This window comes from Drosophila virilis, chromosome X (genome assembly GCF_030788295.1).
Source record: "Drosophila virilis strain 15010-1051.87 chromosome X, Dvir_AGI_RSII-ME, whole genome shotgun sequence".
NCBI classification, from domain to species: Eukaryota; Metazoa; Arthropoda; class Insecta; order Diptera; family Drosophilidae; genus Drosophila; species Drosophila virilis.
Window position 1 is genome coordinate 18,536,045 of NC_091543.1, and position 14,434 is coordinate 18,550,478.

Sequence of the window (14,434 nt, forward strand, 5' to 3'; positions counted from 1 at the left end):
CTGATTTATATATATATATATATATAAGAAAAACATGAGAATCATTTGCGAATTACTAGCATAGCACAAGCCCAACTCACCTCAAGAAGCGGATCGGAGAAGGATGGCTTGCCGCCCAGCTGTACGAATAGATGTCGGTGATACTGTAGGACAGAAGAAGAAGATATGATATTGTGACATTATCAGGAATCATATCAAATACGCCAGCACTTACGATCTCATCTCTTTGGATTTCCATGAAGGCCGTAAACTCAAGCAAGCGGAATTTCTGCGTGGCAATCGCGCGTCCCTCCCATGGCAATTGTGCGGGCGGAATACCAGCCTCTATTTCACCGGAGACCGCCGTCGAGGGCTTGCCGGGCGTATAGGGCGGCTGGGCGAACGGCTTGATGCTGTAATCATAAAAACTATTGGTCAATGCAAATGCGTTGTGTTTTTCTGTTTTTTTGCGGGCGATGCCAACTTACTCTTGTGATGTGCTCGGCTGCAGACCGGGTTGCCAAAATTGCTAAATCATCCGTGAAGCAATAGCGCGAGCAGGGCAGAGAGATAGAGAGAGAGAGAGACAGAAAGGGCGAGAGAGAGAGAGAGAGAGAGAAAACAATTAATACAAATTGTGAGTGATGTATGTAAATACTAGACAACGTTTTACAACACTAAGCTAAGCACGATTTCTTTGAATTTGACATGGTTACACAGCTGATGAGAGTACGCATTAATGATTGAGCGATTGATTGATTGATTGATTGATTCGTTGATTTGACTCGGCGAGCTTACCAAACAATTATTACATACGAATACAAATACTAGTACATGTAAGACTCTATTTACTAGTATTATAAACAGCTAACGAGAATTTTTGTTAAATAAAACATAAATATTTATGGAGATCGGTATATACATACATATGTAAATATATATTAATAATTGTTGCTGTTGTTGTTGTTGGCATGTAAAAAAAGCAAGGAGTCGATTTCAATGAGCAAGCGAGCGTTGAGCAGGTGGGTTTGGGCCTCAAGATATACGAGCACGAATAAAGAGTAGCGAGTGACGAGTGGCAAGTAAGAAGGGGCGAGTAACGAGTAACAAGTAAAGAGTAGCGAATAACGTGTAACGAGTAACGAGTGCTGGTGAGTAACATTTGGCGAATAAGATAAATATTAGCTGACGCATAATGAGTAAGGCAAACGAGCATTAAGCACCACAGAGAGCCACGATGAAGATAATGGAGAAAGTGAGAGTGAGAGTGAGAGAGAGAGAGAGGGAGAGAAGAGAGCGTTGATATTAGAGATTGCAATGACAGTGGGCAATGACAGAAATTTAAGTCCAATGAAATCGCTTAGCGAAAAGACAAAAGACAATCAGAAAAAGAGAGGGAGAGAGGGAGAGAGAGAGAGAGAGAGAGAGAGAGAACGAGTTTACACAGACAATTACGAGTATATACGATAACAACACGCATGATCGCCCGAGCGCAATCAGAGCAAAAATACAGAATTGCAATTCGATCAGCAAATGAGTTGTTGTTATAACTAATGAGTGTGAATCGTGATTCGTGTGCAGTTGCAGTGTGTGTGCGTGTGGGGGGGAAGGGGGGAGGGAGACGGATTATCGATGTAGATGTAAAGTGAATTTGAGTTCGTATTGTGGAGTCTTGTGATTCTGAGCGAGCTAAGAACTGATGCTGTGGCAGTTAGTGGTTGTTGGTGTTGTTGTTGTTGTTGTTGTTTTTTGATTGTACACCAATGTGAAGTGGCATTTGGCGTTTCGAGTGGTTCGTTTGCTTAGCTTGGATAACTTGAACGGTTGCTTACGCCCGGATACAACGGCGGATGGTGCAATGGCGGCGGCGGCGGCGGTGGCTGTGCCAGCACATGAGCCTCAGCCCCATCAGCCACAGATGGTGACACTGCACCTGTTGTTGCCCCACTTGGTTGCTGCTGCTGCTGCTGTTGCTGCTGGTGTTGTTGTTGTTGATGCTGCTGCTGTTGCTGTTGCTGCTGCTGCTGCTGCTGTAGGTGGTAAACTGCTGCAACGGCCGCCGCATGGTGATGATGGTGTGGATGCATATGGCTATGCGTGTGGTGCGTCAAATTGTGATGGGAATGGTGGGCATGGTGGTGTCGTGGCGACAACGACAACGACAACGACGACGACGACGTGGAGGGCACTGCAACGGAATTGTTTGTCGCACCAGCGGCTGCCGGCGATTGTGCAACAGCGGCAGCAGCAGCAGCGGCCGCAGCTGCAGCTGCAGCGGCGGCGGCAGCGGCCACACCCACCTGATGATGGTGGTGGTGCGGATGATGGTGGTGGTGGTGGTGGTGGTGTTGTGGGTGTGGATGCTGATGGTGGGCAGGTTGTGGCAGATGCTTCGAATGGTGTACGCCCGCCGTCAGCGCCGAGGCGGCCAGGGCAAGATTATTGGCCGCCTGTGCGGAGACAATTTGTGAGCTGGTCATTGAGCTCATGGCCTGCAGGGTTTGCTCTTTCTCATTGAGTAAACGCAAGGATACACCATTTGGTTCCTGGAAAACAGAGTTTCATTTTGGTCTCGTGTCTGAGTGTCGGAGTGTCTGTGTAGGTGTGTATGTTTCTGTATATGTGTGTGTGTGTGTGTGTGTGTGTGTGCGTGTGTATCTGTGTCCTGTATAGATGTGACGACACACTCAAGCATAATCAAATCAAAAAGTCGAGTTGCAGACGTCACACAGCTAAGGGAAACTCACACATGGATAACGTGAAAGCCACAAATTTTCGTGCTTTTTACTGTCAGACGCCGTTGGGCACCAATACAAGCACACAAGCGGCCTCTGCTGGTGTGTGTGTGTGTGTGTGTGTGTAGGTGTGTGTGAAAGATACTCTAATACAAATGAACTGATCAATACATAAACGGATTTGGATTTGGATTCTGATTCTGATTCTGTTTGTTGAATCTGACTGTTGGCAATGGGCTCTACTTGCAACTGAGAAACTCTTCCTTGCTTTTCATGCTCATCATAAGAAGTTTTAATTGTTTTGATTATTTGTCTCATTTCGAAATTTCAAACTGAATATTTAACAGTAAAATTGAATTCACAGCACAGCAAATGTATAGACATATGAACAGCTATAAATTCATTTAAATTAAATAATATTCGTTTAAATATTAATGCGTGAATTGAACTTTACTTGAACTTAAATAAATAAACAACATGTACTTATGCAAAGCATGTGGACAAGAAACGGATGGCAACTGTTTTTTTTTTCTATATTTGTTCTCCATATTTGAACCATAGCGCAACAACATTGTTGCGCCTCTTGATATTCGTGTTGGTCTTCATATATGTACATACTATATGCAAATATATATATATATATATATATACATATATATGTTTGGCAGACTTACGACTTTGATTTTGGCTTGAATTTCACGGAGTTTCCGTCTGGCGAGCACTTGGATATGGGAGCTGACTTGTTTACGGGTTCTCGTCTTGCCCGTGCGCAATTTGATGTAACGCGCGATTAGCTCGTTGCGGCCTGTAATGAAAAATATAATATAAATATAAAATATATCCAATAAAAATCACAATTAAATAAATGGTGCAATCCGGTGTTTACACAAAAGATATTTCGGTTATTAGCTCACAAGTGCATTCAAATTACGATTCACATATGATGATACCTATGCATACATCGTATATTTGTGGCCGTGCATTCCTGGCATCAGTTTGGGCATTAAAGCGTTGCCTGCCCTACAGCCTCCCCCTGCCCGCACAAGTTCCCCGCTTGTCCGCAGTCTCAAAAGATGCCACATTTACGTTAAAACATATATATATATATATAGAAAGCTGCAGTAGATAGTGCCCCACTTGCAGATACCCTGAACAAATATTTTAGCCTGACTTCGCTGTTTATAGTACGATCTTTATGGAACTTTCAGGGCAGACAAAGAGCAGAAGGCTCTCTCTCTCTCTTATAGTCGAGCTCGATGCATGATCACAGGTGTACGGACAGATGGAAAGGACTAGATCGACGCTGCTCGAGAATATATAAATGAATAATGAATAAACATATACAGACGTATACATGACATTACATATAATTACCATTCGCTTTTTGGGAGTTCACTTCGTAACATTCGCGGCATTTTGTATACATTTACAATTAAATTCAATAAATATCTGTGCTAAACACAGATGGCAACAAATTATGAAATGATGTTCGAAATTCAGGAAAATTGCTCTGCAAAATTTCACGGAGATAATGAAAGTTATTTGGGATATTTAACAAATTCACAGACTGTAGAATTCCATATGCAGACATTTTGTGGATTCCAATTTAAAGGTAATTTCAAGGATTAAACAAACCAAAATTCTAAACAGAAATCATGCTTAAAAAGCCAACAAATCTTGGTCGCAAATAAGTTGCTTGATGAGCTAGTCTTCATGTAGGGGTTATTATTTTCAGCATCTGCGACAGCACAGCTATGATAGGATGAATCAAATGCTGCTTTCAGTTGTGCGCAAATTTCAATGAAAGCCCGACGACATTTTCACGTGTTAGCTAAATGTGCTTCGACTGACGTCAGTGTCCTGTTGCCTTGCCATTGCCCCACTGCCAGGCCATCTATAGAAGCGAGTGAGTGTGGGTGTGGGCGGGTCATCCTTTAGCTTATGCTTGGCAGCAGCAAGCCGGCAGAATGAGAGACAGAGCCCCATTCTGCTGCTCCTGCGCCCCGACAGCGATCCAGCTTTTATTGTACACACGCTTATGCGTTCACTAATTACATTCTTGGCATAGTTTCAGTTCTAACCGAATAAAATTATTTTCAGCGACTCAAACCCCGTTGCAGACAGCCCAACCAAGCACACGCATATTGCCGGATCCGGCGCACAAGGTCCGGGCTGCTGCTGCCGGGTGGATAGCTGGCTGATGATGGTGGGGAGTTGGTGGTGTGGTTCGTATCGCTGCGCTGTAGGTACGGTTAAGAATTACTGGCGCAAAGAACAGACACAACACGCACACAGACACACAGGCGTACAGGGACAAAGACACAGTCGACCCACCCACTACCCACTTAATGCTTTGTGAACGCCTTTGGGCCAGCTCAGCCAGGGAGGGATTCAATGAAGCTGCACGGAGCGCAACGGAGTCAGTGATACAAATATAGAACCGAATTCCGTGGGTAAGTCATGCATACATCTACATGGTTCATGAACCAGTTCACAAATGCGCAAAATGTAGCTAGAAACTTGCAGTTTTGTCCATTTGCACTGATTTGTTAATCAAACTAATTCATGAACCAGTTCCCAAGTGCACAACATTTTGCAAATAATCCTTAGCTGTTTCGATCAATGCAGGTTTTCGAATTAAGCCTGTTCGTGAAACAGTTCACATATGCACATTTTAAGACACAACACTCTATTTCTGGCATTTTATAATCAAATATTTTAGTAGTTCATAGGACTAATAGTCCCTTTCAACTGATTCAATTAACCAGTTCGTAAGTGTGCACACTTACAGCACAAATACGCACAGAAAGAAACAAGAAGCCAGCCCCATTGCTGTACTGTTTGTGCATGAAATTCACGTAACTAGTTCAGTAGTTCACAGTTCACATGACTGGTTCTGCATGGGCAATTGTTATGCAGCCCTATCACTGAATAGATGCCAAGTAAGGTCCTGAGCGCCCAATTTCTTACCCCACACCATACACACACACACACACACACACACAGAGAGAGAGAGAGAGAGACTCTCTCTCTCTCACACACACACTCACACACAAGCGTGAACAAAACGTATATACTTAATATGAATAGGAAGAGCCAAGCATTTCAATTTCTTGACGCTTTAAATCTTTGCAAATCGATGGGCCATGGCCCAAAAAAGGAAGAGCCGGAATTCAAATGGAATTTATGGCCAAACTTAGTGTGCGACACAAATATGCAAAGATGTATATATATATATATGTATATATATATATATATATATATATATATATGTATGTGTATGTGTGTAAGTACTGTATATAGTGCGTTATTTTAATTATAGAGTAACTGTTTGTTCAGCTCGCATGACTAATAGAACAGAATCACGCTAAGCGATTCCTAATGATTCAAACGCTTTCGGCTCCATTCCAAACGCTTGCAGTTCAAAGTATCAATAAATAATCACGTATCTGTTTGTCATTTTAATCGCCAATTTATTTAATGCATTTAAATCAATCAAAAGCCGAGTGCACACTACTGTGGCCTGAATTGTGTACACGCCACGACCCTTCGAATCATTCGATGTATGTCAATTGAATTGTTGCTATCTAGCTACGAAAATGTTGACCCCGAGATCTATTGCAGTTCACATCATTTAATTGATACTCATTGATGACGACAGGTGCTGCTAATTGGAGGATCGCAACAATTGTCAAATACTTTTCGTAGTATTCAAAAGTGAATTTCGAAAATCTTAAATGTAGGGACTTAAATGGTGAACGCGTAAATGGAGCACGCACGAGCTGCTCGTGTTAAGATCAAGGCTGCAAACTCACTTTAACTCGAACCGGTTCCTGGCTGGAATTACATTTTGTTTTTTAACCGAGTCATATCAATTTGTACACATATTTTGGAAGAAAACTTAGTAGATTCAGTGCCGAGTTATAGTTAATTTGGACTCCACATTTGTTGGCTGGCAAGATTTTCAATATATTTTCAATAGAACGGGCAATTATAAATCACAAAAACTTTAAAAACTTGAGCATATATGACAAACCGGGATTGGTATCGTTTGCAGCCCTGGTTAAGACTTTAAACTTCGCACTGAATATGTCAAACTCAGGTGGGAATCAAGACCTAGTTTCCAAAATGTGGAAGAGGAAGCTGAAGGCGCGTAGGTGATTCGAACCTTAAAACGAACTACTGAGAATTTGACTGCGTAAGACTTTAAATTTAATGCTGAATAGATTAATATTAAATATACTTAATTTTGACTATATATCTAGAATGGTTTTCATTATTATTCGAATGACAACAGACATTTATCTTATATGTTTCGTGCTGGCACGTTTCCATCCCTAGATTGGTTTAAATGCCAGACACATAGAACAAGCACACAAGATTTTATTTGTACTCATATTTAAATGTGACAAAGGTTAATCAGTCAATTGAAGTGGCGCTGCTTTAAACATACGTAAAACACACACATATTTAACTATGTGTGCAGTCTCTTCGTGAAGGACCGTAAAAGACGCAATGCTGGTGTTAATTAATTGCATTTTCTTTATTAAAAAATGCCGCCGAGAAGTATTTCGTTTTGGTGTATTTCAAACTTGACATTAAATTAAATGAACTTAATTTCATTAAAACCTTAAAACATAAGACAAAAACGAAATTTCGCAGGAAAATGCACATTGAGAGCTTTACAAGACAAATAAAAGCCAGCAAGTAGAATGTTAATTTTGTTGCAGTTGAATAAATGAATTAATTTGAAAAATCCAAAAAATGTTGACAAATTCTCAACAAATTTTGATTGTCTTTAAAATGAGTAATATGATAATGTCAAATTGATATTAAGCACAAAAAAAAAAAGGCTAACCTTGATTAGTATTTCATATAAAAATCGAATAAATTTTGACAAAATGATGAGTGCGCATACGCGAATTTTTATGGACTTAAATAAGGTTGCGGTTGCAAAACTGGTTCACAATGGCAGCTCCAAAACTGGTTCAAATGTAGCTATTAACATTATTTAAAAATAAATATTGGCACTGCTTTGCAGCACTGGGTTAAAGGCTGAAGCCAAACGGACGTTGCTCAACACTTTGCTAGCGGTTTCTAAGCAGTGTGCCCAGTTGTTGCTTTAAATATAACTGGCATTAGCTGAATGCAGTTTAAAAAATAGCTAAAAACAGCTGAATTAGCTCTGCTGAACCATTATAAATTTTAATTTGTAGCCTGATAAAAGCCAAATACACCTAGAAAATGGCTAAATTGTCAATACTGTTTGTAAGCGCTTTGAAATAGTTGCTGCATGCATGTTTATTAAGGGCTCTTCAGGTGAATTTTTGATAAAAAGAAAAAAAAAAAACTGTTTACACAACAAGAGACGCATACACATGCACATGCATGGGGCAACATTGAATCCTGCGGTGCCACTGTGGCTACCATATAAAATCAGTGGCCGAAGCCAAGTGGGGTGATGCCTCCATGGCGCGAATGTGCACACACACACACATGTTGTGTGAGTGTGTGTGCGCGTGTGTTGATGTGATAAGCCGCCCTAGTCGCCGCTAGCGGAGCTGCATATTTGTGGCAGCAGCTGGAGGCAGCGCGGCAGGCAGAAAGTTTTAGGCCACAAATTTCACAGGAGTCAGGCACCAAGCCCAGCCCAAAACGCCGTTGCCCCCTAGAACCAAGCGCCGCTTGCTGTATGCAGCTGTCCATCCGCTTGTCATGTGTCATAACCAGCCCCCCAGTGGGTGTGTGTGTGTGTGTGTGTGTGTGTGTGTGTATATGTGTGTGTTGCATGCTCAGTGACTATGCAAATATTTAGAAAATTAACAACCCAACAATGGTTATATTTTCACACATAACATAGCGGGGACGGCGACGTCGACCGCAACCAGTGCAAAGCCCTGCCCTCGCCCTGCCTCTGACCGCGCCCCCGCCCTCGCTCCGCCACGCCCCATTGTCTATGAACCCGCTGATATTGGGAGGCACGTGAAGCTTTGCCGATATTTAGTGGGCAATGCAGTAGTTGACTCGTGTTTAGCCCGTAACCAAAAACATTTTTCCAATTTCCCAACAACAACGCGTTTTTCTTGTTATTCGCTTTGCCGGCAGCGGCAACAACTCGTGCAGCTGGCGAACGTCAAGGAATTTACAGAGTGGCTGCATAAGCCACGTGTTGGCAATAAATAAAAGTTTAGTCGCCTCTTGTCACAATGTTTCGCATATTTAGCAAGCTGGTTAAGCGAGAGAGAGAGAGAGAGAGAGAGAGAGAGAGAGAGAGAGAGCGAAGGAGTGTAAGAGGCGAATCAATTGCAGTAATATCAGCTAATGCGGGCAAATAGAGGCTTATTGCTTAACTGGTTAGCATTTAACTACTCAAAACAAGCAACTGGATCTATCTATGTACATACATATGTGATAGAGTTTAAGAAGCTAAAGATTTGATACGGAAGCTACCTTTTGGGCAAAACTAAGCAAAGGGCATCACGTTTTTTGTGAAAAACCTCAAGAGCAACGCGGCTGATAGGGCTGTGGGGCTTAGATGTGAGAGCATCGGACTAGCAAGCGAAAGGTCACCGGTTCGAATCGAATTTTTCAACAGTGTTCATTTGAAATTTGAATTGCTTGCGCTTTAAGGATGACAATATTTATGGAAAACAATCCCAGCTCCTAAATTCTATAATTGGCATTAAAATTGTTTACTTTTTAATTGATTTTCGATGTATTCACTTGCATGTGTGGAAAATGAATGGAAGAAGATTGTATAAATGATTCTTGCTACCGATCCCCTTCAAATGAATTCTCACCTGGTTGGATATTGCAGGATCTAACTCATGTGCAGAACAACTAACTGCCAACAAAGGTATATGCTAACACTACGAACAGAACAACAATACTTGGGACAAGCAATTCAACAAATCACTTGGCTAGTGGACGAGAGGGCCGTTAGGGGGGGTAATTTCTACCACTGTGCTTTGAATAGCCAAACACAAAACAAGACCCCTTGTCGGAGCGCTACAATGAAGGTGTCAGCTCGTGCTCGGGGCTAGGTAAGCCAAAAAGTGAAAAGTGAAAATTAATTACTTGCTCAAATACAAAAACAATGGCAAGCAATGGACACGGACACGGACACACGGGGCATAGCTTGAGCCGTTGCCGAAAAGCAAACAAAGTGTGCTTTCATGCAACAAGCGCCAGCAGAGACAAAGGACGAATGGGCGGACGGTGGGGCGGCAACTGTGGGGAACTGGGCGAGTCCGAGCATAAAATGAAAACAATATCCTCTGGGACATAAATTACAAAACTTGTTGTTTATGCGTGTAGACGTCTCAAATAAAACACACACAGGATGCGACTAGCAGCAGCAGCAGCAGCAAAGCATTACCAGGCCGTGCCTATTGCCTGTGTGTGTGGGGGTCAGAGGCAGGCAACACTGGCGGGGCATGGAGAGGGCGCAGCATTCTCACAATTTGCTGTCGTAATTCCATTGAGCCGCCATTTGGGTGCGGCCAACAACAACAGCAGCAGCAGCAGCAGCAGACGAAGACAACACGCCGTCGGCTCTGTATGTCCTTTTAGCTTTTATTGTAAATACAACAACACCCTCACATACACACACACACACACACACACACACACACACACCAGCGCAGTTCACGTTTACAATTTTAGTTGTCAGCACATTTAGCCCGACTCGACAACGTTTTGCGGCACGGTGTCAAACTTTGAACGCCGCTGCCATCGCCTGTTGCCATATCCCAAGCCCAACGCAACCCAACCCAAATGCCACCCAAAGCCACCCACTGAACGCAACCTGGGCGCACAAAGCGCTTTGACACAACTTTCAGCTCAAGGTTCAAAGTACGGAATTTATGTTTTCTTTACACGGGCCGCCGCAAACATACGCCAAAAAAGAAGAATGCGCCGAGCTTTAGATGCATGCGACCAGCAGATGCTCTATAAATATTTGTATTTTGCGAACATTTCTGATTCGTGATTTAAACGCACCAAAATTGGTTAATTAGTTAAGCTATAATTATTAATTATAGAAATAAATGTTGCGCGTGCCAGCCTCTTGTGCATTGAGGTATGCCCACAAATTATGGCTGTCGATTGATGGATTTGATAAGCATTATCAAAATGCCCACAATTAGACTTATTAAGAATTCGAAACTCAAAATAATCGATTGTTATCGATTTTTGTATATGTCAAAATGTAAACGCTTATCGATATGTTCTGCGCTTATATTTAAACTATCCGTACAATCGAAACGTACGTTCGAACATTTGAAATACTCAAACGGCGAATGCCTTATTCAATAATTATCGAATTGATATCAAAAAAAGACGTTAACTACATTTTTATTAGCTTTTTTGAGAGAATCCAAACAGATTTTCCTGGCCGCTGTTATAGGGTATAGCACACAAACAAAAACAATAGAAGCAAGCAGCGGCAACCGCAAAATTCCTGTTTGTTTTCTGTTTTGTACCCAGGCAAACGAAGGGCACACACACGCGCACATAGAGAGAGACCGAGGGAGAGAGAGAGAGAGAGAGAGAGAGGAAGATAAAGAGTAGGGGAGAGTGTGTGCACCTTGTCGAGAAATTCATAGTCAACCAAAAGTACAGCGCTTAAGTGTTTATATAAATTTTATACACATACGCCCACAAATACACCCGGCCCCATATGGATAGAGGTATATATTTGCAATACTATCGAAATGAAAATTGAAATTGAAATAGTTCGCTTACCATACATTTTACCCTCATCGGATAATATAATCTTTCGCCGTCCACATGGCGGATATATTGACAGTGCCTCTTGAAAGCTTTGCTCAATGTCCGGACTCCAGACACCCTCGGCATCGGCGGATGATAAATCTTTTTCGTCCTGAAATCAATTCCGAATTGTGTCAATACTAACTTAATGAAAAATAAATAAATGTTTAAATATATACATATATATATATATACATAAGTGTGTGTCTATAGTTCTGTGTAGCAGCTGCACTTTGCAATAATTGTCCAGTCAATTATATCGATTCATTTTCTTCATCGATTATTCATCGAAAGCAACAATAATTTGATTGCATTGTGACAACTGCTGTTGGCAATTGCTTAAGTATTTTCTGGATTTGCTGGGGCCACAGTCAAATGGAATGCAAATATTTGTGTTTGCTTTGACCTCAAGGAATAAGGAAGTCCTTGCTAGCCCTTACAGCAATACCTAAGTCTAGTTTTAAGGAGTACCTCAAATAGGGTTTCATCAATTGGGAAATTATCTCTAATTTGTCTGGTAATTGCTTGGCTAATGCAAAAGGAACTTGAAAGAAATGAAACATAAGAACACATAAAATAATTTCTGTTCAAGAACTTGAAAGCGTTTGACAAGATGATTCAAAAGAGTTCTAGTTTTCATTAATATGCCCAATAGATCATTGAGTCAATTAAACATAAAAACATTTACAGATTTCTTTTTAAAATTAAAAAAAAGAGCCTAACAAGTTGATTTAAAAGAGTTCTAGCTTTCATTAATACTCCCAATGGATCATTAAGGAAACATTCCCAGACAATATGAACTATGCAGATCATTAATTTATTAAACATATTCACGTGTAGACTTTGTTTGTATTATTATTATTTGCGGTACTTACATCGCTCATATCGCCAACATCCAAGTTTTTACTGTCCACCATGCTGCCATTTGTGTCTGCCGATCCCAGGGGACCAGGAGGACCGGCATTCACTGGTGGCCACGGGGATGGTATGGTGCCGGGTCCGACTGCAAAACAAATAGCAGAGAAAAAACAATTTAGAAACAAAATTGTGGTGTGTGTGTGTGTGTGTGTGTGTGTGTGTGTGGGTGGGTGTATGGTATCTGTCACACATTTTAAGTGCGGTTTAAGCTTAATAAATCTGTGTCATAGTCGGTAAAATGCGATCCAAATCACCGCCGCCTACCACCCCAAATCATTCGCCCAGTCCCAGTCACGTTCTAGGCCAACCTGTCCAACAAACACGACCGGGTGTCCGGGCGTTGATATGCATTATGAATTTGCGTGCTGTGTGCGAGATGAAAAGCGCTTCAGCCACGCACTTAAGTACGTTTTTCATTTGATATGTTTAACAATGGTGCCAATGGCCAGAGGGGGCAGGGGGCAGAGGGAAGTGGAGGGACACACTGAAGAGACAGAGAGAGATAGAGAGACAGAGAGAGAGAGAGAGGGAGGCGCGTTAGACAACGAGACAATCAACGCGTCTACTCCAAATTGATAGTAATCATGTGTGCCATGTCGGAGCACAAGTGCATAATCACTTGGCTAAATACATAACACACACACACACACACACACACACTACACACACACACACACTAATCACAAGTGGCATGTGGTCTGTCTGTGTGTGGCAGCTTCTTGGCTGAAGCGTTTGTCCTGCCTCTTATCAGGTCAACAGCCAAGTTTAATGATGGGTATCAAGAGAGTGGAAACTGACTGTCAAATATTTGAATATATGCAGCAGATGGGCTATCTGTTATTTAATTAGAGAATTAAATCGTCGAACTTGACAGTATTGCATGGGCATAGTCACTCGTGATGATATATTTGATATATATATCTATAACCTCTATAGCATCGAATATAAGATATCGAATCAGATATATACCTTATTAACAAATATATATCCGAAGTTTTAAAATATATATTTCATATTTTTATAATATATAGATAATTTGACAGAAATGGGCAAGCTTTGATCCATCTGGGAGATGGAATTCTCAGCAGATCTCTGAATATATCTGTTTCATGGAATTATAGGTTTTTAATTAGACTTATTAATGACTTTTTATCTATTTTTCAGATGAAACTTTAAGCAACCTTCCTTTTTAAATGGAAAAGGCTCTTCCCCCAGCCTCCCAGGCTATTAATGGAGACTGTTTTATGCTTTAGACCTTTCTTAGGCCCAGATCACACAAAGTATATCAATCCATGTATCTGATAAAAAAGGTTTTTAAGTGGCTGGTTCATTAAAGTGAGTGAATTACGTGGTTGAAGTGCCCTGCCCGACTGTATAGCAAAAGTGCAGACAACTTTCAATAATCCTTTTCTACGTTCATTTGTTTAACTACTCGAACTGAATATGACTTTGTGCCATTTGCCAAAGAACTTCTGCTATAAGCGAGAAGATTTATAATAATAATATAAGGCAGAAAGAATAACAAATATGCATCTTTAGACATGGTTTAGGCAGGATAACTACGAGGAGAATTGTGTAGCTCGTAATTGCTGAGTTTCTTCGCAATCAAATGCAACTCAAATGCATTCAATCGATAAATCTATATGATATAGAGGTTCTCGTATATGCCAGGAAGAGATAAGCAAATACTTTATTTTTGATCAATCATTCCTACTGGATATAGTCGTTGGATCCAGCCTGATCCGACATAGAACCCAAGCACGGACATATGCCATGTTTCGATGACGATAGCTGAGAAACTGAGAGACTTTTTCGACTCGGCTCTGGCCGAGTCTCCTTCTAAGCGTAACACATTCGACGATCCTCTATGCGGACATAAGAATGAAATGCGTGTAGTTCTTCTGTTAAAAAAAATAGCTTATAAAATTCATGTTAATTTCTAGTTGAGATCTATTTAAATATCTGAGTACAGAGACATTCAAATTGACCTGCTCAGAGATATTGAACGTGATATTATCTAATACTGTCAG

General features: G+C 41.2%; 1 protein-coding gene across 5 annotated transcripts in view; it reads right to left on the reverse strand.

Annotated features, from left to right (window-relative positions):
* Window positions 1-14,434, reverse strand: part of sd (TEA domain transcription factor 1 homolog scalloped) — a 66,810-nt gene that overhangs the window by 4,198 nt on the left and 48,178 nt on the right. For 2 of the 5 annotated variants that reach the window (XM_032439682.2, XM_032439683.2), the window contains exons 2-8: window positions 12,362-12,489; window positions 11,460-11,598; window positions 3,389-3,519; window positions 1,812-2,525; window positions 468-508; window positions 215-407; window positions 81-143 (exon numbers count right to left, since the gene is read on the reverse strand). In XM_032439682.2, the coding sequence (XP_032295573.1) occupies window positions 81-143; window positions 215-407; window positions 468-508; window positions 1,812-2,525; window positions 3,389-3,519; window positions 11,460-11,598; window positions 12,362-12,489 (1,409 nt within the window). Of the gene's footprint in view, window positions 1-80; window positions 144-214; window positions 408-467; window positions 509-1,811; window positions 2,526-3,388; window positions 3,520-11,459; window positions 11,599-12,361; window positions 12,490-14,434 lie in introns of those variants that run through there. The other 3 variants (XM_032439679.2, XM_015171252.3, XM_032439684.2) reach the window with 3 other exon arrangements.